The 26,477-nt window shown below is 41.5% G+C and overlaps 1 protein-coding gene and 1 long non-coding RNA gene across 3 annotated transcripts in view; one reads left to right on the top strand and one right to left on the bottom strand.

Annotated features, from left to right (window-relative positions):
• RELN (reelin) overlaps nt 1-6,947 on the top strand; it is a 524,687-nt gene extending 517,740 nt beyond the window's left edge. For both annotated transcript variants that reach the window (XM_069977829.1, XM_069977836.1), the window contains exon 64: nt 5,588-6,947. In XM_069977829.1, the coding sequence (XP_069833930.1) occupies nt 5,588-5,684 (97 nt within the window). In that variant the 3' untranslated portion in view covers nt 5,685-6,947. The remainder of the gene's footprint in view (nt 1-5,587) is intronic.
• Nucleotides 6,948-7,601: 654 nt separating this feature from the next.
• LOC138776562 (uncharacterized) lies at nt 7,602-26,315 on the bottom strand. Its single transcript, XR_011360741.1, has 3 exons — nt 26,183-26,315; nt 8,442-8,547; nt 7,602-8,037 (listed from the first exon to the last, which is right to left on the bottom strand). It is a non-coding gene; the product is annotated as an uncharacterized lncRNA (long non-coding RNA).
• Between the last annotated feature and the right edge of the window lie 162 nt (nt 26,316-26,477).

Raw genomic sequence — 26,477 nt, forward strand, 5'->3', positions numbered from 1 at the left:
ATCTGGAGTTATTGCAATGTAGAAGAGCCATAACTGAGAGAACATGTTCCCTTAACATTTGTACACCCATATATGTTAAGTATGAGTGTAGACCTTGTTATCAGCTGGGCAAGATAAAAAAAAGTATCTATATTTTGATACCGCTGAAATTCCAGACAGTTCTAATAATTTACAGCCGTATTCTGTTTGAGATCTTTACTTCTATCTATATATGGCTGATTGTATAATGTGCCCTAAATTATAATTGTGTAAGATGTTATTGTACACAGATTTTATATTAATAAAAGATAAAGTGTCACTGTCACCTCCAGACATGTATCATTACATCATAAATGTTCAGTACATCTTTGTATTGTGAGCAAATACTGCATGGCATACGTAACAAGTATATATTGAATGTCTGCAACCACAACTATAATATCTCTAATTTCTCTTTTTATAAGAGATGAAAATTCGTTTATTGCCTCTAATCTTCATCCGTCTTTTATGAGTAATCACAGTGCTGCATGCATAGAAAGGCATTTTCTAACTTGTGTTATATTTCATTATTTGCTTTCATTGGTTCTACACTAGAGTAAGGTAAGTGCGTTCTTTGTCTTACTCTTATGTACATGTAACTTTGAAAATGGTGCAACATTTAAGTATAAGGCTATGTTCACACAAGAGGACAGGCACAAAATATCTGTAAGTCTTTCAATACATAACAACTGCAAATAACGTTCATGAATATTATTTGCAGCCGTTATTATAAAATAACGGTCATTAATTTGAGAACAATGGACGTTATTGTGCCTAAAAAGACAATGTGGGAACATAGCCTAAGGGCTTAGTTCCACATTCTGTGAAAGACCCCATTACAGGGCTTCCCAGTCTGTGCCATCCGTGTTTACGGAATGTGGGAATAAGCCCTAAGGGTGTTATTAAGTGTATGCTTAACAAGAACAGAAAAAAAAGATCCTACTTACCAGGACCCATAAGGGAAATTTATCAAGTAAGAATGTCCATTTGCCCATAGCAACCAATTACAGCTCAGCCATCTCTATTCATGAGCCATGGTAAAATGAAGGCTGAGCTGTGATTGGTTGCCAATGGGGAATATAGAACATTCCTACTGTAAGACTGCATTATAAATCTTTCCCCATGTGATTTGTGTAGCCATAGTTATTAAAGGCGAAATTTAACAGATATCTGACAGATTATCTGACAGATTTTTGCAGCCAAAGCCAGAAACAGACTATAAACAGAGAACAGGAACAGACTATAAACAGAGAACAGGTCATAAAGGAAAGACTGAGATTTCTTCTCTTTTCAAATCCATTCCTAGATTTGGCTGTAAAAATCTGAGTGACTGATGGGCTGTGTGTTTGCATACAGACAGGATGTGACAAAGTTGTTTTTTTATTTATATATATATAGGACAAAGGACACCCCCTTTTCCCCAACATTAGTGGGGATTCTCGAAGATTACCTGCAAAATTGTTTTCTGTAATGCCATAAAAATAACCATTATTAGTGTCTCAGTTGATAAATATGTAAACTGCTTATTAGCACACTGCCACGTCCAAGAGGTCATTGGTGTGCACTATGCGCCCCACTACCAGAACCTGAATACAGAGATTAGTCCTACCTGAAATAATAATAAATACTGACTAAATAATACCAGGACTAAATACTACCATACTACGACTATTACTACCAGTACCAATAGGCTTATTTATTTATTAGATTTATTTTAAAAATGTTAAAAGGAGGGATTAACCCCTTCTTAACCAGTCTAATTTTAGTTTTTGCGCTTTCGTTTTTTCCTCCTTGTGCTTAAAAGGCCATAGCACTTGCATTTTTTCACCTAGAAACCCACATGAGCCCTTATTTTTTGCTTCACTAATTGTACTTTGCAATGGCAGACTTAATTTTTGCATAAAATATGGTGTGAAACCAGAAAAAAATTATATGCGCAGTGAATTTGAAAAAAAAAACCAGCAATTCTCTTTCTTTAGGGGAGATTTGTTTTTACGCCGTGTGTCCTATGAAAAAACTGACATGTTATATATGTTCCTCAAGTCGGTACGATTAAAACGATATGCAACTTGCATAACTTTTATATTAATTAATGGCTTATAAAAAAAATAAAACCTTTTACAGAAAATAAACGTTGCTTAAAATATCTCTATTCCCATGTTTATAGCGCTTTCATCCTTTGGTCTGTGGGGCTGTGTGAAGTGTCATTTTTTGCGCCATGATGTGTTCTTTCTATCGGTACCTTGATTGCGCATATGCCACTTTTTGATCGCTTTTTATTACAATTTTTCTGGATTTGATGTGACCAAAAATGCGCAATTTTGCACTTTGGCATTTTTTTGTGCTTACGCCGTTTACCATGAGGGATCAGAAATTAAATAAATTAATAGTTCGGGCGATTACACATGCGGCGATACCAAACATGTTTGTTTGTTTATTTATTTATTTTTATTTATGAAATAGGAAAAGGGGGGTGATTCAAACTTTTATTAGGGAAGCGGGATTATTTATTAATAATACAACTTTTTTTTTTTTTAACACATATACTAGAAGCCCCCCTGGGGGACCTCTAGTATATGCACATTGATCTCTCATAGAGATCTATGCAGTAGTTATACTGCAAAGATCAATGAGATAGGCATTCTATTGCTTTTGGCTGCTGCCGGTATCAGTGTCATTATGGTGCAGCCTCCGGCCAGTGCCGGATGTAGGGATCGCCCCTGTGTATGGCTATGGTCACACGTAGTATGGGACCGGCCGTTCCATGACCCGGCGGGGTCACGGAATGGCAGGTCTCAGAAAAGATCATCCCGGCCAGTACTGCAGTACCGGCCAGATTATCTTTAGCGCCGCTGAGTTCCGCTCCCGCATCAGAACTCCCATCACACAATGAAGCGTGCAGGCGGAGCCGCTCGCTCCATTGTGTGAACTGACATGTAAGTTTTCTACGGTGCTGCTAGGGATCTCGGCCGGAGTGTAAACTATGTGATTACACTCCGTCCGGGACTCCCTCAGCCTGCAGCACTATGTAATAACCACAGAAATCATGGCCGTTGTAACAACAGCCGTGATTTCTGCGGAACTTACGTAGTGTGAACATAGCCTAAGGGTGCGTGAACAATGAAGAAAATAGTTGGAAGTCCCGAGCGGAATCCCTGCCATGTACTCCACTCGGATTTCTGCCTACCTCAGTGTTAAGTGTTAATGTTAAGTGTTAATGTTAAGTATAGGGCATGTCCATTCTTTCAGCGGAGACCAAAGGCGCCCTATACTTAACACTGAGGCAGGCAGAATTTCACAGTGGGGATTCCGCTCAGGATTTCCGCCTTTTTTCCTCAGTGTGCACATACCCTCATGGAGACCGTCTGCTGTGTTCTGCAAATTCTGTGTGTGTTTGGGGGGGGGGGGGGGGGGGCTGGCAGGAGAGCTGTGGGAGTGGAGTAGGCAGGGTGGGAGGGCAATGCCAAAAAAGCTGAGGGGAAGCAATATACTATGGATATTGTAGTGCTGAGGAAGTGCCCACCCAGGAAGCACATTGGTGATATGACATAGGAAGAGACCTGTGGGCAAAACAAATATTTGATTGATTCTGAATTTGGGAGGACAGGTAAGCAATGCTTTTTTTCCCCTCACATTAGACTACCCTTTTAACTTCACCTTCTCCTACATTTGGAATTATATCAGCTGGAAGTTTGTTCCAAGCAACTGATATTCTCTCTAACCTGCTGAATTCTTATTAAAGTAGCAGTGCTAAGAACTGTATAACTAAAATTTGAACTATTTGCATTTATTACAGTAATAAAGTTATCTTTCATTTTAAACATATTGCTTTTGGTTTGCACATACATGCTTATAGGTACCAGTAGCTGAATAGTTGCTGGGACAAGGGGAAAACATATGTAAATTTACAAAGTAACTGGCTGAGTGATAGGAAACAAAGGGTGATTTTTGATGGAACATACTCAATTGGGTCACAGTTACAAGTGGGGTTCTGCAGGGGTCAGTGTTGGATCCTCTTCCCTTTACTATGTTTAATGACCTTGTAGAGGGGCTACAGAGTAGAATTTCCATATTTGCAGACGCTAAAGTGGGTAAAGTAATTGCCACAGAAAAGGATAATATAATATTAGAGAGAGATTCGGAGAAGCTGCAGGCTTGGGCTGAGAAATGGCAAATTATGTTTAATGTGGATAAATATAAGGTTATGCACTTGGGCCATAGAAATAACATGTACAAAAATGTGCTTCAAAAGAGATGCATCAAAAGAGGTATAGATAATGGAATACTGTGCACAGTTTTAGGCACCTGTATATAAAAAGGACACAGCTGAACTAGAGCAGGTGCAGAACAGGGCAACCAAGGTAATAAAAGTAGAAGTCAGGCAGGGGCATTTTTTTTTTTTTTTTCAAAAGTGCCAGGAAGGGGGAGGAAAAAAATAACATGCACTTGACTCCCCGACTCCTCTACATCAAAAGAAAAGAAGGTTTCACCATCATCGTAGATGGGGATTTTTTACTGTAAGAGCAGTGAGACTATGGAACTCTGCCTCATCATGTTGTGGTGGCTGATTCATTAAAAAAGTTCAAGGGAGTCTTGGATGCTTTTCTTGAAAAATATTAAAGTTATGGGCACTAGATTTATTGTGATAGGGATTCATTCCGAGGAGTTCTCGTCCCTTTATTTGTGCTGAGGGTTTTTGCATTCCTCTGGATCAACACAGTAGGGTTATAGGTTGAACGTGATGTGCTCTTGTCTTTTTTTTCAACCTTATCAACTATGTAAATATAGGTCTTTATGCCTTTTTAAAAAAAATTTATTATTTTGTTTTTTTTACAGCCTTTACAACTTTGAGATCTATTTCTGTCCTCCAAAGATTCTCTCCCCTGTGCATAATCTGATCAGATTAGTAACCCCCACCCTCACTGCTTTCTCAGTGATAGAGCAGAAAGTCTGTCTGAGATTTCTGCTTAATAGCAGCTAAATTGTAGGAAATTTGAAAGAGAGTTGCCTCATTTTGTATTCAGGATACAAATCAACAACAACAAAAAAATCACTGACAATGTCTTCATAGCTTTTAAAAGAAATATTTTTATAACAGTTTGTCCATGTTCTCAAAATGTTTTTTTTAGGCAAAAAAACAAAACAAAACGACCGTTGTTTCATAATGATGGCCGTTATTAACAGTCGCTGCAATTATAAAACAATGGCCATTATTTTATCTAAAAAGATGTTGTAGGAACAAAACCTTAACCATGACATTTTATTTTTATTGCGTTACGGTACCACATTTATTTAATTAATTAAATACTTCTTGTACCTGCATCAGTAAACTGAAGGCTAGTGTTTCCTGCAGGCTGGTGAGGTGGAACATATATTGCTGTGTTTGAAATTATCTAAAATATTCATTAGTAGTTTTGCTGAAAATTATTCTTATAAAATCCCTCCAGTAGGGACTAGCAAACCTGACAAATCTTTCGGGTTTGTGCGAATCTGAACTTTTGGCAAGTTCACTCATCTCTACTCTTCAGCACTATTTCATTATTTTATGTTGTTTTTGTTTTTTTTGCAGCACTCGTAAACAAAATTACATGATGAATTTTTCACGGCAACATGGGCTCAGGCATTTCTACAACAGACGAAGGAGGGCTTTGAGACGCTACCCATGAAGAAGTGAAATATGTAAAATTCCTGCCATCATGTGAAGTGTTTGCTTTTCATTGTATCCAATTATAACACTGCGTCAAGACTCCAAACATTCCTGCAGTTGGCTTAAATAACTAAGAACCTCCTTTAAGACTGACCATACTCCACTTTTCGCACTGTGAACTAATGAGAAGTAACCTATTTTCTCATCAGTAAATGTCATAATGTTGATGTATTTGTGAAAGTATGTGATCTTTGTACTTGTTTTATTGGAAGTATTTCAGTTAAGCAATATAATCTGTTTAACATGAAATCATCATTAAGCACAAGGACTTGGAACATTAAAAAGCTCAGTATTTACAGTATTTAACAAAATGTTGCCACTTACATATTAAGTGCACTGTATTTCATCTATGTATCATATTTTATAACATTAAATTATCATGTTTTTGTCTATTATGTACTCTCCTTAAACATGACTTGTTGGCATCTGTCACATTAAATACAGTAAAAATGTTTTGTGTGATTTATGTCCCAATGAATGTAAGCTGTCATCAACCCTGAATTGTAGCTAAAGATATATCTTATAACATTGAAAGTTCCATTTATGGCATCATAAAACTGGTGAAAAGTTATAGCTGAAATGTTAATAAGAATATGGAAATGTGATCTTGAAAGTTTTCCTATAGGAATTGTGAATATATCCCTAACAGATGCCTCAATATTCTATTATTGGCAGTGATAGTGTTTTTAGTTTTGAAGGCCAATAAACCCAACAGTAACTGCATAGTGGTGTCTGTGGCATAATAGAGTGGTTTGTAACCTGTGGATGTGTTCTTTGTTCTCCATTTGTAATTTGTCCCTACTGCAGTTTAATGTATCTTCTGCTAATGTAACTACCACAAGCAACAGTAACATGGCTGCGTTTAATATGTTTCATGCACAGTAATCTACATTTTTACAGTTTTCCTGTCAAAAAAAGAATACACATAAGGTGTAAATGGCTGTTATAGGCTGTTATGCCGTACCAGTGATATAGTCCACTTGTTTGTGTTTCTGATCTGTATGTCAATTTTATAACATGTCCACATTAATCACATGAACAGCCCCCCAAAAAAGGAACACCTAAAAACATTTGCAGATTTTAAATACAGTTGTAATGATGATGTGCCCTCTTGTTTCATTTTACTTAATTTGTATATACCATGACCCTCTGAACATATTGATAGAAAATATAATTCTTTGTTCTGTTAATGTTAATACAGAAATAAACTGTTCTGAATGTTTGTTTCTTTTGTACATTCTGTACAGTATGGAGTATGCCCGTCCTGTGACCAAATTGAGTTTACAATCTCTTTCTGTGTGACAACCCTCAGCAGGAGTGGAATTTACAGTATCAGGCTATGTTCACACTACGTAAATCTACGGCCGTAGTTCTCATTATTTGCTATGTGATCCCGGCCGGAGCGTACACACATCGCATACGCTCTGGCCGGTTCCCATTCGGCGTCGCAAATAACTAACAGGTCCATTATTTGCGGACGGAATTCAATGAATTCCGCCCGCAGAAGGATCTGTCAGTTCACACAGTGAATCGAGTGGCTCCGGCCGCTTGCTTCACTCTGTGCTATGGGAAGCTCTGATGCGGGCGCGCGCTGATGCGCCCGCATCAGAGCTCCACGGAGGAAAGATCATCCGGCCGGTACTTAAGTACCGGCCGTGATGATCCGGGCTGAGACTGGCCGTTCCGTGACCCGGCCGGAGTCACGAAATGGCTGGTCAAATACGTAGTATGAACATAGCCTCAAGGTTTAAAGTTAACATGCCGTATAACACTGGCCGTTCTCTGACTCGGCCGAGTCACAGAATGGCCAGTGTTACTGAAGATCAAGGCCGAATGATCTTAATTTCTGGTGAATGTGAATGCTGGCGCACCCGTATCCACCTGAATCCCAATTCACCAGATAGCGGCCGGAGCATATTCTGTGTGGCCGCTATTCAATGAAGAGCGGCTGCACAAAAATGACATGTCAGTTTTTCGTGCGGCCGGATGGAATCCTGGCCGGAGCATATACTGTGTGTATACACTCTGACCGGGATTCCATTTATTCACATACAACATATGTTTAGCAAATTGCAACAACGGCCGTGATTTATGCTCAACATACATTGTGTGAACATGGCCTAAAGGTTAATTTCAGGATAAATCCACACTGTATTGGAAACATATTCAAATCTGACACATGATAATTTCAGCCTGGAAATTTCTGATGCTGATCTGAAGTCCACTGAATTAACTGTCAGTTCTTTAAATCCACAATTGCTTTCAAATTGTATCAAATTGTTAAAAATTTCAGTCTTCTAAGATCTTGAGATCTATGAAAAAGTAAACAAATATTGAGAAATAAAGGGAAAACATGAATCCAGAACCTCACCTATACATATGTTAAAATATATATTAGGTGGTATACTTAAATCATATTGTGCAGTTACATAGAATGCAAAATTAGCAGTAAATAGTGTCATAACAATAAAGGTGACAGCAACATACATAGGGCAAGACTAGTGATTATCAAAAATATATTTGAATCACATCATAATATGCAGAAAAGGAACCAACATGTTGTAAGATCATGAAGAGCCAATAATTGCAACGTTCAATAATGGAAGAATAATATTCAACAAATCTGTGCTGGGATAAAGGAATATAGCTAATATACTAGGGTAGTACAAAAACAGAGAATGCACATCCTAATAGATAAACTGCCAAATATACATACCGGACTGCTTAGGAGATCATATGAGTAGGAGATAAAAGCAGGGTCCCTCTCTCTTTCGGTCCCTTCTTTTGATTGTATCACTTTATTTACCCTGGGAGCATTGCTTCTGTAATAAACAAAATGCACAAAGAACATTATCTCTCTCTCAGGTAACTGATTCTAAAAGAGTTATTCCCATTTGTACATTTATGACACATCCACAGAATATTCCATAAATGTGGGTCCTAACTCTGGAAATTGTGGGCCCCTCTGGCCTCATTGGCATAGTTTTGGCCACTAATGCTGCCGTTTTTCTTAGGTGATATAACTCCCATAGAGGTTCATGGGAGTTGCACAAACAGTGTTGTTCTACAAGGTACACTGTTTCTGTAAGTCCTTAATCATGGAAACAGCATAAATAGCAGTGTGATGTTCATGCAACTCCCATAAACACCCATGAGCGTTATGTGAACTGTGTAAAAAAGCCTGTTTGCCTGTTTTCTGCTTTCCACCACCTCTAGTAACTGCAAGCAAGCTTGCTAAGGGCCTGGGGGACCCTTTATTTCAGGATGAGGTGGGATCTGTATATGTCAGAAACTTATGGTACATGCTATAAATTACTAGGTAGGAATACCACTGTGAAATGTACATATCCTTAAAGCGAATGTTCTACTAGTACATCGCTTTTTTGTTTTTTAACATCAACAGCCCGACACAGGCATGCAGTTGCCGCGGTCCTTTTTTGAACCTCCACCCTTTCCATTTGTCATTCCACAGGGAGCTTCTATTGTCTCCACTAGCTACTAGTGTCACATGTCGCTGCAATGCTGTACAGATCACTTTAGAGCAGCCTCCCCTTAGAGCAGCCTCCCCTTATCACTACAGATACAAATTGAAGCTGAGTTTTAGCCACAGTCGTGAGAATAAAAACTATAAATTATCAGGATTATTTTATAATATAGACAAAAATGAAAAATTAGAAAAAATGTCACCAAAAATGCTTTGAAAATATGTTTACCATATTATATACACAACATTGATCTCAATAGGAGATCAGTGCTGTGTAATAAAAAAATTCCTCTTCCACTAATAAGTCACCCCTTTTTTTCCATTTTATAAATAAAAAAAAAAAACATATTTGGTATCGCTGCATGCGTAATCACCCTAACTATTAAAGTATCACATTCCTGATCTTGCACGGTAAACAGCGTAAGTGCAAAAACCCGCCAAAGTGCAAAATTTGAAACAGCAAAGTTTACCTCTTTCCTTCAGCCATGCTCATACAAACAAGGGAGAGACAACAAGTGGTGAAAATGCACACCCCATCCCCTTTGTGTGACACCTGACAGAGTTACCTAGTACCTAGGTAACACAAAACGTAGTGGGCCACTGGTACCAGGACACTACATTGCACTAAGGAGCTCAAGGGGATGGAATGCAGGGGAAAGGGTTGGTCACCCTGTAGCTAATCATCTCTGCCCTAGACCACTAGAGCTAGAGGCAGTAAACCCCTCCCCTGCCACAAACCATCAGGGATGTGTCCCATTAATGTGCCCTGGACTAGAGAAAGATATGTCAATTCAAAGTGTCAATCTGGGGTACCTAGGCCCTAACAGTGGAACTGATCCTAGGGGCCCATTAATTAGGAACAAGTGAGAAACACCATTCTGACCCGGTTTTATCCCGGATTCAACTGTATCTGTGTCCACAACTCCCTTGAAAAAGTGAATAATAAGCTTTTAGTCAAACTACAACTCTCAGAATGCCCTAAGCACATGAAGCGTTCAGGGTATGATAACAGTTTCTAAGAGGACAACCCTTTATAAACACAAAAAGGTGAACTGAGGGTTGTGTACAGGCTCCAAGTGGTTGCAATGTGTGGTTCAAAAGCTTTTAGGAACATTTTAACCATAAGTCCTGAAGGTAAAACAATAATTCCTTCTACAGTGCCGGCAATCCTAGCACATCCTGAGGCTGCAGACTGTCAGTAAATGCTGGGAGTTGTAGTGTTCACGCACTTTTCCTTTAATTCTCCATCTGGCCCAGCCATAAAAAAGATTCCTCCTTGCAATGCTTTATCTCAGTAGAGTCTTTCAAACAATTTAGGCTCTTTGCTCCAGCGCCATCCTCACCTCTTTACAAACTCCCTATCCATATTGTTCCACACAGTAACAGTGCCCATTTGGTGTCTTCATATAGTTTTTAGGCCCAACTTTGGCCCTCAAATAGTACTTAGGCCCACTCTCTGCCCTCACATAGCTGAAAGGTTCTCATCTGTGTCCTCTTATAGTAGATAAGCCCTCTCTGTGCCTCTATATAGAAGATGCACAGTGCCTCTTTATAGTAGTAAGGGCCCAATTTTGCTCCATAAGAATAGGCACCTGCTATGCCTCCATATAGTAGTTATTATTATTATTATTATTATTATTATTTATTTATAAAGCGCCCTTAATGCCAGAGCGCTATACAATAGATAGATAGATAGGCAACAGGCAGGAACAATACAAGTTTAGAAAACATTACATGAAGGCAAAAGATAGTCTGGTACATGGGGGAAGAGGACCCTGCCCGCGAGGGCTTACAATCTATAGGGTATAGGGAGAGAAACAGGAGGTAAAGTGCAGCCATTCAAGTGTGATGCAGAGTTATTGTATGTTGTAGCCTTGTTTGAAGAGGTGGGTTTTCAGGTTACTTTTGAAGGACTTGATGGTGGATGAGAGACGGATGTGTCGGGGTAGCGAGTTCCAGAGTATGGGGGAGGCTTGGGCAAAGTCTTGGAGGCGGTTGTGTGAGGTACGAACAAGGGGGGAGCGCAGATGGAGGTCACTGGAGGATCGAAGGTTGCGTGAGGGACGGTAGCGGGTTATCAGGTCAGAGATGTACGGAGGGGGACAGGTTGTGGATGGCCTTGTATGTCATGGTCAACAATTTAAAGTGAACGCATTGGGCAATGGGGAGCCAGTGGAGGGATTGGCAGAGGGGAGAGGCTGAGGGAAAGCGAGGGGAACGGTGGATTAGTCAGGCAGCAGTGTTAAGGATAGACTGGAGGGGATCAAGGGAGTTAGCTGGAAGGCCAGAGAGGAGGATGTTACAGTAGTCCAAGCGGGAGATAATGAGAGCATGTACCAGCAGTTTGGTGGAGTCAGGGGTTAGGAAAGAGAGGATTCTGGAAATGTTTTTGAGGTGAAGGCGGCAGGAGGTGGTCAGGGTCTGAATATGTGGTTTAAAGCACAGGGCAGAGTCAAAGGTGACCCCAAGGCAGCGAACTTGGGGGACAGGGGACAGAGTGCAGCCATTGATAGTGATTGACAGATTAGAAGGCGGGGTGGAGCGAGATGGGGGAAAGATGATAAGTTCTGTTTTGTCCATGTTGAGTTTTAGAAAATGGGAGGAGAAGAAGGAGGATATGGCCGATAGACACTCTGGAATCCTGGATAGCAAAGAGGTGACATCTGGACCAGAGAGGTAGATCTGAGTGTCATCGGCATAAAGATGGTACCTGAAGCCATGGGATTCTATGATATGTCCCAGGCCAGAGGTGTAGATGGAGAAGAGAAGAGGCCCGAGTACAGAGCCTTGGGGAACACCAACAGTAAGGGGACGAGGAGAGGAGGTGGTGTGGGAGTGGGAGACACTAAAAGTGCAGTTAACCTGCTCTGTGCCTCCATATAGTAGTAAGGCCCCACTTTGCCTCAATATAGGCACCTTATGTGCTTTTATAAAGTAGTTAGGTCTCCTCTCTGCAACTATATTCTAGTTTGGCTCCTCTGCACCTCCATATAATAGTTAGATCCCTGTGTCTCCATATTATAGATAGTCCTCACTGTGCTGCCCATATAATATTTAAGGAGTACTTCAGTAAAAAATAATTCTTTCAAATCAACTGGTGCCAGAAAGTGCCACAGATTTGCATTTAATTCTATTAAAAAATCTCCAGTCCCAGTAATTATCAGAAGTGGTGTAATCTTTCCAGTCTGGAGAGCAGGAGAGGTTTTCTATAGGGAATTGCTACTGCTCTGGACAGTTCCTGTCATGCACAGAGGTGGCAGCAGAGAGCATTCTGTCAGGCTAGAAATAATACACCACTTCCTGTAGGGCAAACAGCAGCTGATAAGTACTGGAAGACTGGAGATTTTTAACTAAGTAAGTTACACATCACTTTTACAAATTAGACTTTCTGACACCAGCTGCTTTGAAAGAAAACATCTTTTTGCTGAAATACTCCTTAAAGGCCTCTCTGAGCCCCCATATAGTAGTTAGGTCTCACTTTGCCTCCATAGTAGGCCCCATCAGGGCTGAGCAAGCTGGAAGCCATGTGATGCGCTCCGGCCAATGAAAAGGCTGCTGGTGCCATGTGCCTTTTCCTCACCCATTCACTGCTGTGTAAGACAGCGAAGAGGAAGGAGACCAGGACCACCCCCTGCTGTGATGACATTTAGGGGTCGGGGGGGGAACAGGGCCAGGCAGCTTATTAACACACATTACAAAGTTATATAACTTTGTAATGTATGTTAAGCAGAAATAGAAAAACGCCGCACTACCCCTTTAAGGATTAGGCCAATTTTCACTTTTCCATTTTTGTTTTTTTCCTCCTCGCCATAGCAAGTGTCATTGTGCTTTTATTTCTCCATCTATGGGACCATGTAAGGGCTTATTTTTTGTTGTGAACAAGTGTACATGGTAATAGCACCTTTCAATTTACCATAAAAGTATGATGAAACCCCAAAAATATTATTTACAGTGTGAACATGAAAACATTTTTGGGTGCTTTCGCCCAAAGATTGTCTGGCAAACATGGATAAAGCCTGTGGTTGTTTACATGTTATCCAGGCAATCCTTGGACTGTCTTCACCTTATCTGTGCAGGGCCCTTGCAAGTCGCCGCGGTTTATTACTACTATATTTGATCAAGTCAGTTATCACTGTTCTGTTTCAGTTCAATATAAATTGCAACAGTTAGTGGCGCTTATTAGCGTTTTCACAGAAATATGGTAAAATAGATTCGGTGGAAATCCACCTCTCACCGGTCTGAAGACTCTGATTCTATGAGGTCTGCGGCCGCAGACTGGTGGGAGCAGACAGAGGGTTATTTACTTGAAGATGTTGTCAGGAGCTCTCCTCATGTTCAGTGTTCCTCGTGTCGCGTGCACGGGGTCTTGTTTAGAGTACTGTCCGGTTTGGAGCTGAATGCTCAGTGCTCGGTTGTCTCTCCTGACATCAGATGGGTGTTTACCCTTAAGAGCTGCTCCCGTGTTCTCTGTCAGCATAGGAGTATTTGTATGCATTCACTATGCTGTGAGCTAATAAATTATGGGACCGGTGGTAGGTGGTTATGGCAGTATATTTCCGCAATCTATTCAATAGTAGTAGCAACTCTTTATACGCGTTTCAGAGCACTGCTCAGCTCTTTCCTCAGTAATGAGTTGCAACTCATTACTGAGGAAAGAGCTGAGCAGTGCCGCAGACCTCATAGAATCAGAGTCTTCAGACCGGTGAGAGGTGGATTTCCACCGAATCTATTTTACCATATTTCTGTGAAAACGCTAATAAGCGCCACTAACTGTTGCAATTTATATTGAACTGAAACAGAACAGTGATAACTGACTTGATCAAATATAGTAGTAATAAACCGCGGCGACTTGCAAGGGCCCTGCACTAGTCGCATGCGGTTTTAACCGTACCGTATGCAACAACTACATGCGGACTTAACCGTACTATATTAATTTCAACCGCATTATATGTATTTTAACCTACAAATAATCAAGCCTATATCCTGTATTATACCATTTGCAACCGCATGAGATTTATATACAGAGATTTTTTATTTTTTTTTTGTAAGCGTGTAGTTACATGTTCATTTGTTTATATGTTTTTATGAATTTTAATTTTGATTTAGATAAAGTGTTATATATACATATTTACTTGTGATTTAATTATACTTCGAGATAATATTTTAGGGGTATTGCTAGAGAGCCTACTAATTATACATACTAATTAGGTCATTTGGTGCCAGCCAAGTAGTGCACTCGCTATACACCCATTCCATAACTGCACTAGAGGTAGAGTTCTTACACCAGAGATTTGAAATTATGCCAAAACATCTTTGACAAAATCGTGTTTTTAGATTTGTTAGTAAATATCCCCCTTTGTGTTTTCCTTGGCTGTAAGATAGAAAAAAAGAAAAAGAAGGTTGGCATGTCCTGAGACAAGTGAGGTTTGTAAATACAAAGCCATTTCCTGCAATACTTGGCAATTGACAAAACACTTTGAAGGTGACAAGACCAGGCTTCATAGCTTTACATTTTTGCAAACTCATCCTCAGAGCTGGTTCTGCGAGTAAATCTGGGAAAGTCCTGTTCCTTTTCGTATTAGGAAAAACACAAACAGGCACTTACAGAGAGTAGTGTAACATTTTTTTTAACTTCAAGGAGGATTTATCAATGTGATTATGCCAGTTTTTGGTATAAATAAGTTTAAAATATTTGTGCAAAGCTCATATGAAAAAACAAAACAGGGGGCTCTACCTGAATAATTATGAAACGGGGTGCCACTCAAATGCCTAGGTAATGACCATAGCAAACCGAAAAAAGCAAAGACTAGACATCAATCCAGAGTGCACTCCACTTACTGATTATGAGAAAATACAAATATGTTTTATTAAATTATATTGGAAATCACACAAGACACTACAAAACACAGTTAAAAACAATTAAAAGTTCCAATCAGGAACACAGAAATTCATGGTCTACCCAAACACAAATAATTATCAGTGGGTGTATGACCTACAGGGGGTTATAAGCAAATAATGTTGCTACCATGACCCAAAATAGAAATATATAAGGACACCAGTATCATACAGTGAAAAAATAAATGAAGAGGATCTGTGCCTAATAAATACTCTATCCAAATAATTCAAAAATAAATAATTGTGTTATAAAGCCCACAGATGCACAGAGCACATATGTATATAAGTCACAATATCTGTAGAGAATGAGAAAAAAGAAACTGCACAGAAAAGAGGTGACGATATGCGTGGAGCTTTCCTCTCAGGGGTGTTTGCCCCATGACCCCCCCCCCCCCCCTTTTTTTTTCTACCCAGGCACCACTCATCACTTCTTTGATTGGGTGATATAATTGATATGGTTTTCTTTTCTGTGCAGTTTTTTTTTTGTCTCATTCTCTACAGATATTGTGACTTATATACATATGTGCTCTGTGCCTCTGTGGGCTTTATAACACAATTATTTATTTTTGAATTATTTAGATAGAATATTTATTAGGCACAGATCCTCTTCATTTATTTTTTCACTGTATGATACTGGTGTCCTTAGTCATTTGTTCTGACTGCACGTCGTGCCTGGGTAATTTATCATTATACATCTTTTTATATATCTCTATTTTGGGTCATGGTAGCAACATTATTTGCTTATAACCCCCTGTAGGTCATACACCCAATGATAATTATTTGTATTTGGGTAGACCATGAATTTCTGTGTTCCTGATTGGAACTTTTAATTGTTTTTAACTGTGTTTTGTAGTGTCTTGTGTGATTTCCAATATAATTTAATAAAACATATTTGTATTTTCTCATAATCAGTAAGTGGAGTGCACTCTGGATTGATGTCTAGTCTTTGCTTTTTTCGGTTTGCTATGTGCAAAGCTCATACACATGAGTAGAGATGAGTAAAGTAAAAGTCCGCATTCGCACAAGGACTGCCTGGTAAATTTGGATACAAATTCAAATGCTGATTGTTCAGGTTTGTGTGAACCTGATCCTGTTGTGAGTAGCTGTTTTCTTCAGGTCAGCACATATTGTGGTTTCTTGTTTCTGTTATTGTGACTATTACAAAAGTAATAACAATAAACAATAAGGGCAAATGCAACAGAAACCCATAAGGTATCCTCCGCATGATAAATCAATGTCATTTGTGTCTAAAAGAAAAAGGAGGCTACACTAAGCACTGAGATGCTGCTGAGACCAAACATGCAGACTAAAGGAAGGTGTAGATTAGACACTGAAGGCAGGACTGTATGAACACAGAATCAGCACAGCAAGGAAGGGGTTGCATTAGGCACCAATACTGCTGCTGAGATGGGAAGGAAGCCTTGATTTAGCTTACATAGATAGAGAATGAACAATGGACAGAGTGCAGATGGAGAATGGACAAAGATTACAGGTACACAGGTACAGGTATCTCTTTTACCCTTTTCCTGCCAAGCCAGGCCTCCACTTTCTGTAATCTGTCTTGCTGTAACTGTTACTAGACAAGGAATTTCCCTAATAACAGGCAGTGGAAAGCAGATTGTAAAAGTAAACGAGACACCTAGTGGCCATGAGTTTAAATGTATGTTTCTGGTGTGAGTAATTTCTGCTAAATGAAATGATTTACAAATATGTTAGGAATAGAGATAAGCGAACCTCGAGCATGCTCAAGTCGATCCGAACCCGAACTTTCGGCATTTGATTAGCGGTGGCTGCTGAAGTTGGATAAAGCCCTAAGGCTATGTGGAAAACATGGGTTTAGTCATTGGCTGCATCCATGTTTTCCAGACAACCTTAGAGCTTTATCCAAGTTCAGCAGCCACTGCTAATCAAATGCCGAACGTTCGGGTTCGATCGATCCGAACCCGGTTCGCTCATCTCTAGTTAGGAATCAAATAGATTATCACATGGAAGAAAAATGTTTGAAATGACAGTGATAGTGAGTCAGGAGAAGTACATGCGCAGCATGTTCACTTCCAACGGTAAGGGGCAGATATATACTTTTTAAATAGCCACCCCTTATGCTTATCCACTAGCAGTACACTGCAGATTCTGCTGGTTAGACTTTGTTAGAGGAGGTCAGGTAATATGTCCGGTCTGATAAAGGTAGAGTTAGCTGTCCTGGGGCGCAAAGATTTCCAGATACATTTTGAAATCATGTTGCGTAATGATGTCCAAAAGGCTGAGGGGATGGAAATCGGCAGTGTTAGGAGGAAGTAGAGTATTTTCAAGATGATTAGGCTTTTCACCATATTTTTCCTGCCAATAGAGGAAGCAAAAGGAATGTTCCAGTTTTCCAAAGTATCCTTAAAGGGGAACTCCACATAAAAAATTGTTCTCTATTAAAAGTACAATAAAAGTTATATAGATGTAGCTATATAATGTATTACCATATCTGTACGGTTCTGCCACACTGGTAGCTGATAGAAATCCAGGAAGTGAAGAAAAATGGCCTCTGTGCCAATTCACATTGTCTCCTGCTCCCACTACTCTCCCACCTTAAGAGACAAAAAAAATACATGCCTCTGTCTCACATTGTGTGTGTTTGATGAGCACAGGCTGATGATGCAGACAGGGGACAGGGCGTGATGTCACAGGAGGCTTGGCTGGATCCCCCAATCCCCTGAGTGATTCACCATCTTTGACCGGCCAAAAGCAGGTGCTGCAAGGACTGTGGACTTTGATAAACAGCTGAGGGAAAGCATTGCATTCTGGAACCAGTACTGCATTCTGGGAACTGCTTAACCCCTTAACGACGCATGACGGGTATACCCATCATGTGGCCGTTAACGGTAAACAGAGAGGGCTTCCGGGGTGTGCCCTCTCTGCAGCCAGCGGTCCCCGGTTGCTATGTGTAGCCAGGGACGGGGGGTATTAGCCGCCGCGGCCTGCTAATTAACTATTCAAATGCAGCTGTCAAAGCTGACAGCTGCATTTGAATAGTGGTGGTGGCCCCTCTCCCTGGTGTCTAGTGGGGGGAATTCCCCCCCCACTCACCCCCGCAATGTGATCGCGGAGGGGAGATCCCTTGTACTGAGCCGGCCGGGGCTCAGCGTCGGAATGACGCTGGTCCCAGCTCGGCAATCCATGTAGATGGTCTGCAGCAGACCATTATAATAGAGCATTATAATGGATCATTGCTCTATTATATACACAGCATTGATCTCAATGAGCGATCAGGGAAATCTTGCCGGATATCATGCCTCCCTGGGAGCGTTGGTGCTTGGGGACAGCCCCTCTGTGACACTGCCACTCCCAGGGACACTGAAGAGAATAGCACGAGGGCGCGCTTCCATTGGCACGAACTCCATACAACCTGCAGATGACTCAGCATCCCTAAGACCGCAGCTCCGCTCCAACCCAGCTATCTACAGCGCATCTCCTTGCACGATATACTGACCTGCTGACCTGTGGATACTCGTCCACATCTAACCAGTGAAGGACTTAATACCTTACTGTAAACAAGGGGCAGTACTTTGTTCGGAACACCTGTCCGGCCAAAAACAGGACCTAGGGGGTATCCCCCACAGCCGACCACTCGACGAATATTGTTATCTTATTATCATTTATGTCTGCTGGATCAGACACCTGACCTGACAAAGGCATATTCTAGTTATACATCATACAGTTAAAGGGGTAGTGCGGCGGTAAACAATTATTCACAGAATAACACACGTTACAAAGTTATACAACTTTGTAATGTATGTTATGTCTGTAAATGGCCCCCTTCCCCGTGTCCCCCACCCCCACCCGTGTACCCGGAAGTGTTGGTGCGCTATACATACCTGTCACGTGCCGACTCGTCTCCGATCTTCAGTCTGCGATGTCGTCTTCGGCCGGCCGGCCCGAATCCCTCCGAGCATCCTGAGTGCCAGCCGCCCTCTTCAGCGTCATCAGATGCTCAGCCGCGATTGGCTGAGCACAGTTATGCTCAGCCAATCGCGGCTGAGCAGCCGATGACGCGGCAGAGGGTGGCCGGAACTCAGGACGGACGGAGGGATTCGGCCGAAGACGACATCGCTGACTGAAGATCGGAGACGAGTCGGCACGTGACAGATATGTATAGCGCACCAACACTTCCGGGTACACGGGTGGGGGTGAGGGGACACGGGGAAGGGGGCGATTCAGAGACATAACATACATTACAAAGTTGTATAACTTTGTAATGTGTGTTATTCTGTGAATAATTGTTTACCGCCGCACTACCCCTTTAAACATCCTTCCTATTCCCTAAGGAACTTGTCGCTACAGATCAAGGGAAACGCCTTGGAAAACGGAAAACGGAAGTAGGGAAAATGAGAGAGATAATCTATATGAATACCTGCCATTTTTCACTCACGTTATTTACATATCTTAATCAATGAAAAAAGACTCCAGTGACGGGACAGATAAACAAAACCCGAGAACAGGGTCAGTCCCTCCTGGTAAATTTGGGGACGCCTAAAACCAGGGGGTTCCATCCTAGTAATAGGCAGAGTGAGACAGTGAAGACATATTTCTTACCCTTGTCCAAAACATTTGTAGTTTGTTAACTACATGTCTGTGTTTAATGTATGTATGTCTATTTGTGTGTAAATAAATATTGGCTATAAGACGTATTATAGCAACTTCACCACAGTCCCTCCACTTGATTTTTTTCACTCCCAGGAAGGTATGATTGCCGGCAAGATTTCCCACTAGCCATGACTAGTTAGGATCTCTGGACCGCCCCCCCCATGCCTACATTGGTAGATTTTACCAGGTATGTTTTTTGAACATACAGGTAATGCTCATAGCATTTAATTATATGCCTGGGAACAGTGCTGAGGAACATATAGATACATATTTATAGCTTTATCAGTATTTTTCTCATGATTGGTTCCCTTTAAGAAGTGGCACAGACACTCCAGTTGTTCAGTGCAGACACTTTACATCATCTGCTGCTTTTAAAATGCTTGGACACATTTATCACAAACGGAACAATACTGTCAGCTGGTAGACATTTTAGTATAGGTAAAAGACAAAAAAATGCAGATATAACACATTCATTTAGCCAAGACAGATACAACTTTGTGGTTGCTGACAAATTTAGGCCCACTAGGTCTAAATAAGCCCAATTGTGGTTCAATTGAAAGAAGAATCCTTTTCTTTTTTAGTACAGAGAGTCAAACTATATTACTGGCCTCCGACTGTTAAGAATAAGCCCAATTGTGGTTCAATTTAGAGAAGAATGCCTTTTTTATACACACTGGACAAAGCTACGTCACTGGCTTCTGACCCTATTGAATGAGCCCATAAGTGGTTATTCTCATGCAGCATATGCTTTTTTGGGCAGTACACTAGAAAACCTTTTCACAGAGGTCTGATTGTGTGGACGTTTTTCGCACCCTCCTTATGTCCCACTGACGTCCTGAGCCAATCCAGATAAAAAATCCCGGCACTCAAGTTTTGCAATTAAGAAGACTGTGTTATTCACACATATGGTTCACTGCAGGCAGGGGCTGGCTGGCAAATTTTAGCCTGGGGGGCAAGCACACAGCACTGGCCCATGAGTAGCCGCCTAGCGGCCCATCCTTCAAGGCCCACTCTAGGCCCTCACTTATTACGCTCCCCACATCAGTGCAGGGAAGGTAGATGCCACCCACTCCAATACTTTCTCCAGTAGCACTGTTCTCACACTTCGGATAACACATTCAGCCCTTCCAGTCATTTGTAAACAGGGAATTCCTACTGCTCGCTGTGACGGGGTCGGGGATCTCTTTACTGTATAAGTATATGGGACGGCTCAGCGCTGACACGGAACCATCCCATAGACTTACATTGACAAGGTGACTTCTGGCCCCTTCACACAGAGCAGTAGGAATTCCCTGTCACAAATGACCAGAAGGGAAGGAGACGTTACCCGAATTGTTGGAACATCGCCACTGGCAGAAGTACAGGTCCGGGGTGCCATCTACCGTCCCTGCACTGATGTGGGGAGGGTAATAATAGGTAAGGGCTGGAGTGTTACTTAAAGGGAACCAATAAGCACAATTGTGGTGATATGGTTTTCAGCTGCACAGTATAGATATACTATGCAGCTCCCCGAGGCTACCAGCCACTGAGTATAAGATGGTGGGAAAGCTGGGTGACCTCCATCTTACTGAGTATAAGATTGTGGGAAAGCTGGGTGACCATAATATACTGAGTATAAAATGGTGGGAAAGCTGGGTGACCATATTATACTGAGTGAAAGATATTGGGGAAGCTGGGTGACCTCCATTTTACTGACTACAAGATGCTGGGAAAGCTGGGTGACCTCCAACATACTGACTACTATATAATATGCTCCAAAATACCCAACAAAATGTGTATATTGTTCTGTATGAGTGCGTATTGTTCTGTATGGGTGTATATTGTTCTGTATGAGTGCGTATTGTTCTGTATGGGTGTATATTGTACTGTATGGTTCTGTATGGGTGTATATTGTTCTGTATGGTTCTGTATGGGTGTGTATTGTTCTGTATGGTTCTGTATGGGTGTGTATTGTTCTGTATGGGTGTATATTGCACTGTATGGTTCTGTATGGGTGTATATTGTACTGTTTGGTTCTGTATGGGTGTATATTGTACTGTATGGTTCTGTATGGGTGTATATTGTACTGTATAGTTCTGTATGGGTGTATATTGTACTGTATGGTTCTGTATGGGTGTATATTGTTCTGTATGGTTCTGTATGGGTGTGTATTGTTCTGTATGGGTGTATATTGCACTGTATGGTTCTGTATGGGTGTATATTGCACTGTATGGTTCTGTATGGGTGTATATTGTACTGTTTGGTTCTGTATGGGTGTATATTGTTCTGTATGGGTATATATTGTTCTGTATGGGTGCATATTGTTCTGTATGAGTGCGTATTGTTTTGTATGGGTGTATATTGCACTGTATGGTTCTGTATGGGTGCATATTGTTCTGTATAGGTGTATATTGTTCTGTATGGGTGCATATTGTTCTGTATGAGTGCGTATTGTTCTGTATGGGTGTATATGGTACTGTATGGTTCTGTATGGGTGTGTATTGTACTGTATGGTTCTGTATGGGTGTATATTGTTCTGTATGGGTGTATATTGTTCTGTATAGGTGTATATTGTACTGTATGGCTCTGTATGGGTGTACTGTATATTGTACTGTATGGTTCTGTATAGGTGTACTGTATATTGTTCTGTATGGTTTTGTATAGGTGTATATTGTTCTGTATTGGTGTATATTGTTCTGTATGGGTGTATATTGTTCTGTATGGTTCTGTATTGTTCTGAATGAGTGTAAATTGTTCTGTATGGGTGTATATTGTACTGTATGGCTCTGTATGGGTGTACTGTATATTGTACTGTATGGTTCTGTATAGGTGTACTGTATATTGTTCTGTATGGTTTTGTATAGGTGTATATTGTTCTGTATTGGTGTATATTGTTCTGTATGGGTGTATATTGTTCTGTATGGTTCTGTATTGTTCTGAATGAGTGTAAATTGTTCTGTATGGGTGTATATTGTTCTGTATTGGTGTATATTGTTCTGTATGAGTGTATATTGTTCTGTATGGTTCTGTTTGGGTGTATATTGTTCTGTATGGTTCTGTATGGGTGAGTATTGTACTGTATGTGTGTATATTGTACTGTATGGGTGTATATTGCACTGTATGGTTCTGTATGGGTGTATATTGTTCTGTATAGGTGTATATTGTTCTGTATGGGTGTATATTGTTCTGTATGGTTCTGTACAGGTGTATATGGTTCTGTATGGGTGTATATTGTACTGTATGTTCAGTATGGGTGTATATTGTTCTGTATTGGTGTATATTGTTCTGTATGGGTGTATATTGTTCTGTATGGGTGTATATTGTTCTGTATGGTTCTGTATGGGTGTATATGGTACTGTATGGTTCTGTATGGGTGTATATTGTTCTGTATGGGTGTATATTGTTCTGTATGAGTGCGTATTGTTCTGTATGGGTGTATATTGTTCTGTATGGGTGTATATTGTACTGTATGGTTCTGTATGGGTGTATATTGTACTGTATGGTTCTGTATGAGTGCGTATTGTTCTGTATGGGTGTATATTGCACTGTATGGTTCTGTATGGGTGTATATTGTTCTGCATGGGTGTAAATTGTTCTGCATGGTTCTTTATGGGTGTATATTCTGTATGGGTGTATATTGTTCTGTATGGGTGCAGATTGTTCTGTATGGGTGTATATTGTTCTGTATGGGTGTATATTGTTCTGTATGAGTGTAAATTGTTCTGTATGGGTGTATATTGTTCTGTATAGGTGTATATTGTTCTGTATGGGTGTATATGGTACTGTATGGTTCTGTATTGGTGTATATTGTTCTGTATGGGTGTATATTGTTCTGTATGAGTGCGTATTGTTCTGTATGGGTGTATATTGTTCTGTATGGGTGTATATTGTTCTGTATGGGTGTATATTGTACTGTATGGTTCTGTATGGGTGTATATTGTACTGTATGGTTCTGTATGAGTGCGTATTGTTCTGTATGGGTGTATATTGCACTGTATGGTTCTGTATGGGTGTATATTGTTCTGCATGGGTGTAAATTGTTCTGCATGGTTCTTTATGGGTGTATATTCTGTATGGGTGTATATTGTTCAGTATGGGTGCAGATTGTTCTTTATGGGTGTATATTGTTCTGTATGGGTGTATATTGTTCTGTATGAGTGTAAATTGTTCTGTATGGGTGTATATTGTTCTGTATAGGTGTATATTGTTCTGTATGGGTGTATATTGTTCTGTATGGTTCTGTACAGGTGTATATTGTTCTGTATAGGTGTATATTGTTCTGTATGGGTGTATATTGTTCTGTATAGGTGTAAATTGTTCTGTATGGGTGTATATTGTTCTGTATGGTTCTGTACAGGTGTATATTGTTCTGTATGGGTGTATATTGTACTGTATGTTCAGTATGGGTGTATATGGTTCTGTATGAGTGGAAATTGTTCTGTATGGGTGTATATTGTTCTGTATAGGTGTATATTGTTCTGTATGGGTGTATATTGTGCTGTATGGTTCTGTACAGGTGTATATTGTTCTGTATAGGTGTATATTGTTCTGTATGGGTGCGTATTGTTCTGTATGGGTGCGTTTTGATCTGTATGGTTCTGTATGACCGTATATTGTTCTCTATGAGTGTGTATCATTCTGTGTGTGGGGGCACAGCAGTCTGAAATGTGTGTGTGTGTGTGTGTGTGGGGGGGGGGGGGCAAAGCAGCCTGAAAAGGGGGGGGGGGGGGGAACCGCAGCCTGAAAGGGGGGGGAGGGGCACAGCAGCCTGAAGGGGGGGCACAGCAGTCTGAAGTGTGTATATGGAGTGGGGGGGGGGGGGGGGGAGAGACAAAGCAGCCTGAAGGGGAGAACACAGCAGTCTGGGGGGAAGGCTCACACAGCGGCCTTAGGAGGTACATATCAGCTACAGGTGCAGAGGGGCAATGCAGCCTGTGGAAGAGGGTGCAGCTATAGGGGGTAAAGGGCAGCAGCTACAGGGGGTTGGGGGAACAGATGCTAGTGTGTGTGTTTGCCTCTGTCAGCCCAGCTCAGCAGACAGCCCTCTCCTCTCTGTCCCGACCTCCCTCCTATCTACAACCCGAAGTACCTGCATTATAGCTGCTGAGCAGAGAGCAGGACACGAGGGGGATGGTCAGGGAGCAGGAGCCTGGAGCTGGAGGACGCTGTGTAGCTGGAGGTTAGCAGCAGCCTCCTCCTCTCCACACTGTGTAATACAGGAAGTCCCGGGCCAGGAGGAACATGGGACGGTACACAGGGGGCGGGGCTTAACGGGGGCGGGGAGCAGCTTCAGCTGCAACTGGCATCACAGACCGGCCCTGCAGCACAGGCAGAGAGGAGAGCGCTGGGGCTGTGAGCAGCCTCAGCACGGCCCTGTAATGTACTGGGGAAGGCCGGCCCGGGGGGCAGATGCCACCCTGCCCCCCGGCCCAGCCCGCCCCTGACTGCAGGCGTCTTTATCGACAGAACTGGGATTTCTTATCTGAATTGTTTCACTTTTCCCTGGGCGCCTTGGCTACTGGAGTGCTGATCGTTGGCTACTACTTGACGTTCTGAGCCACCAGCCCCTCAGCAGTTATTAAAGCTTTTTTGGCCTACCTAGATCTCCCTGCCTGCAGCACCAACCTCTCCCTACACTATCCAGCAGCAGAATGACGGTGGGACGTGTGATCAACGTTAATATTCACCAGGGTCACATGTCCCGCCTCTCCAAGGCTTTCCCCCACAGGCATATGGCATTAACAGGGCAACTATGACGCATACAAGCTTTCTGATTGGATGCATTCATAATAAAGTTTCAACAAACTTTATTTGCGAACAGCAAACAGATACACGAACAGATGCGTTATTGTTCCTGTATCGGTTTGTGGTGGTTCCAGTTCAATCATCCCTATTGCCCAAATGTCAGTCACTTCCTCGATTCACATCTATGAGATGCTCAATGTCAGTCTGGCACACAGGGCAATAGAAAGTCACTTCCAGTCCACACAGTAGATGGTGTGGTATTGAGATTGAGCCTGATCAGCACTCACATGAGCTAATGGCAGGACCAGAACAGGATTGTATATAGAAAATAAAGCCAATGGTGAGACCATTACCAGCACACCTATTTACACATCACCTATCACATAAAAAGGACATTTAGGCCGGGGCTACACCGCAACATTGGTCAAGTGGCAGCAAATCCCATCTAAGTCATGTGACCAAAGTATTTGTGTGATTTGTCAGTGACTTGGTGATGCAAATTTGTTACAGTTACATTGAGGTGTAAAAACCAAATCGCACAGCGGTTGAAGTTTCAGGTGACCTGCATTGGGTCATGTTACCTGCATTGGGTCATGTGCGGCTTGTGACACTGCATCATAACATCCTGACTGACTAACATCCTATTTAGTATTTTTGAAGGCAAACATAATGCTGCATTCAATATGAACACGATCTAAGGTTGTCAGTGCCCTAGGGCTTACCAGGTCTGCCTTACAGGGATGTTCCTCTCATGTGTCATCCTGCTTAGCATTGCCCCAAATCCTAAGAGAATTGCCCATTTTCCCACTGTCACCTCTTTGCTACCTATGGGACTTCCCTATAAATCCCAGCTATGAGGTAGTTATCTTCAAGCGCCTTATTACTGAGGAGAGCCCCAAGCATCAGTGACAGCGCCAGCCCCGCCTGGTCACTATGACACAGCTACACACGCACTCCCCGCACATAGCGCTATAGATACGAGGGCGGGGCCTGGATATAGCTCCCAGGGTTAACCTT

This window comes from Dendropsophus ebraccatus, chromosome 1 (assembly GCF_027789765.1).
Source record: "Dendropsophus ebraccatus isolate aDenEbr1 chromosome 1, aDenEbr1.pat, whole genome shotgun sequence".
Classification (NCBI taxonomy): domain Eukaryota; kingdom Metazoa; phylum Chordata; class Amphibia; order Anura; family Hylidae; genus Dendropsophus; species Dendropsophus ebraccatus.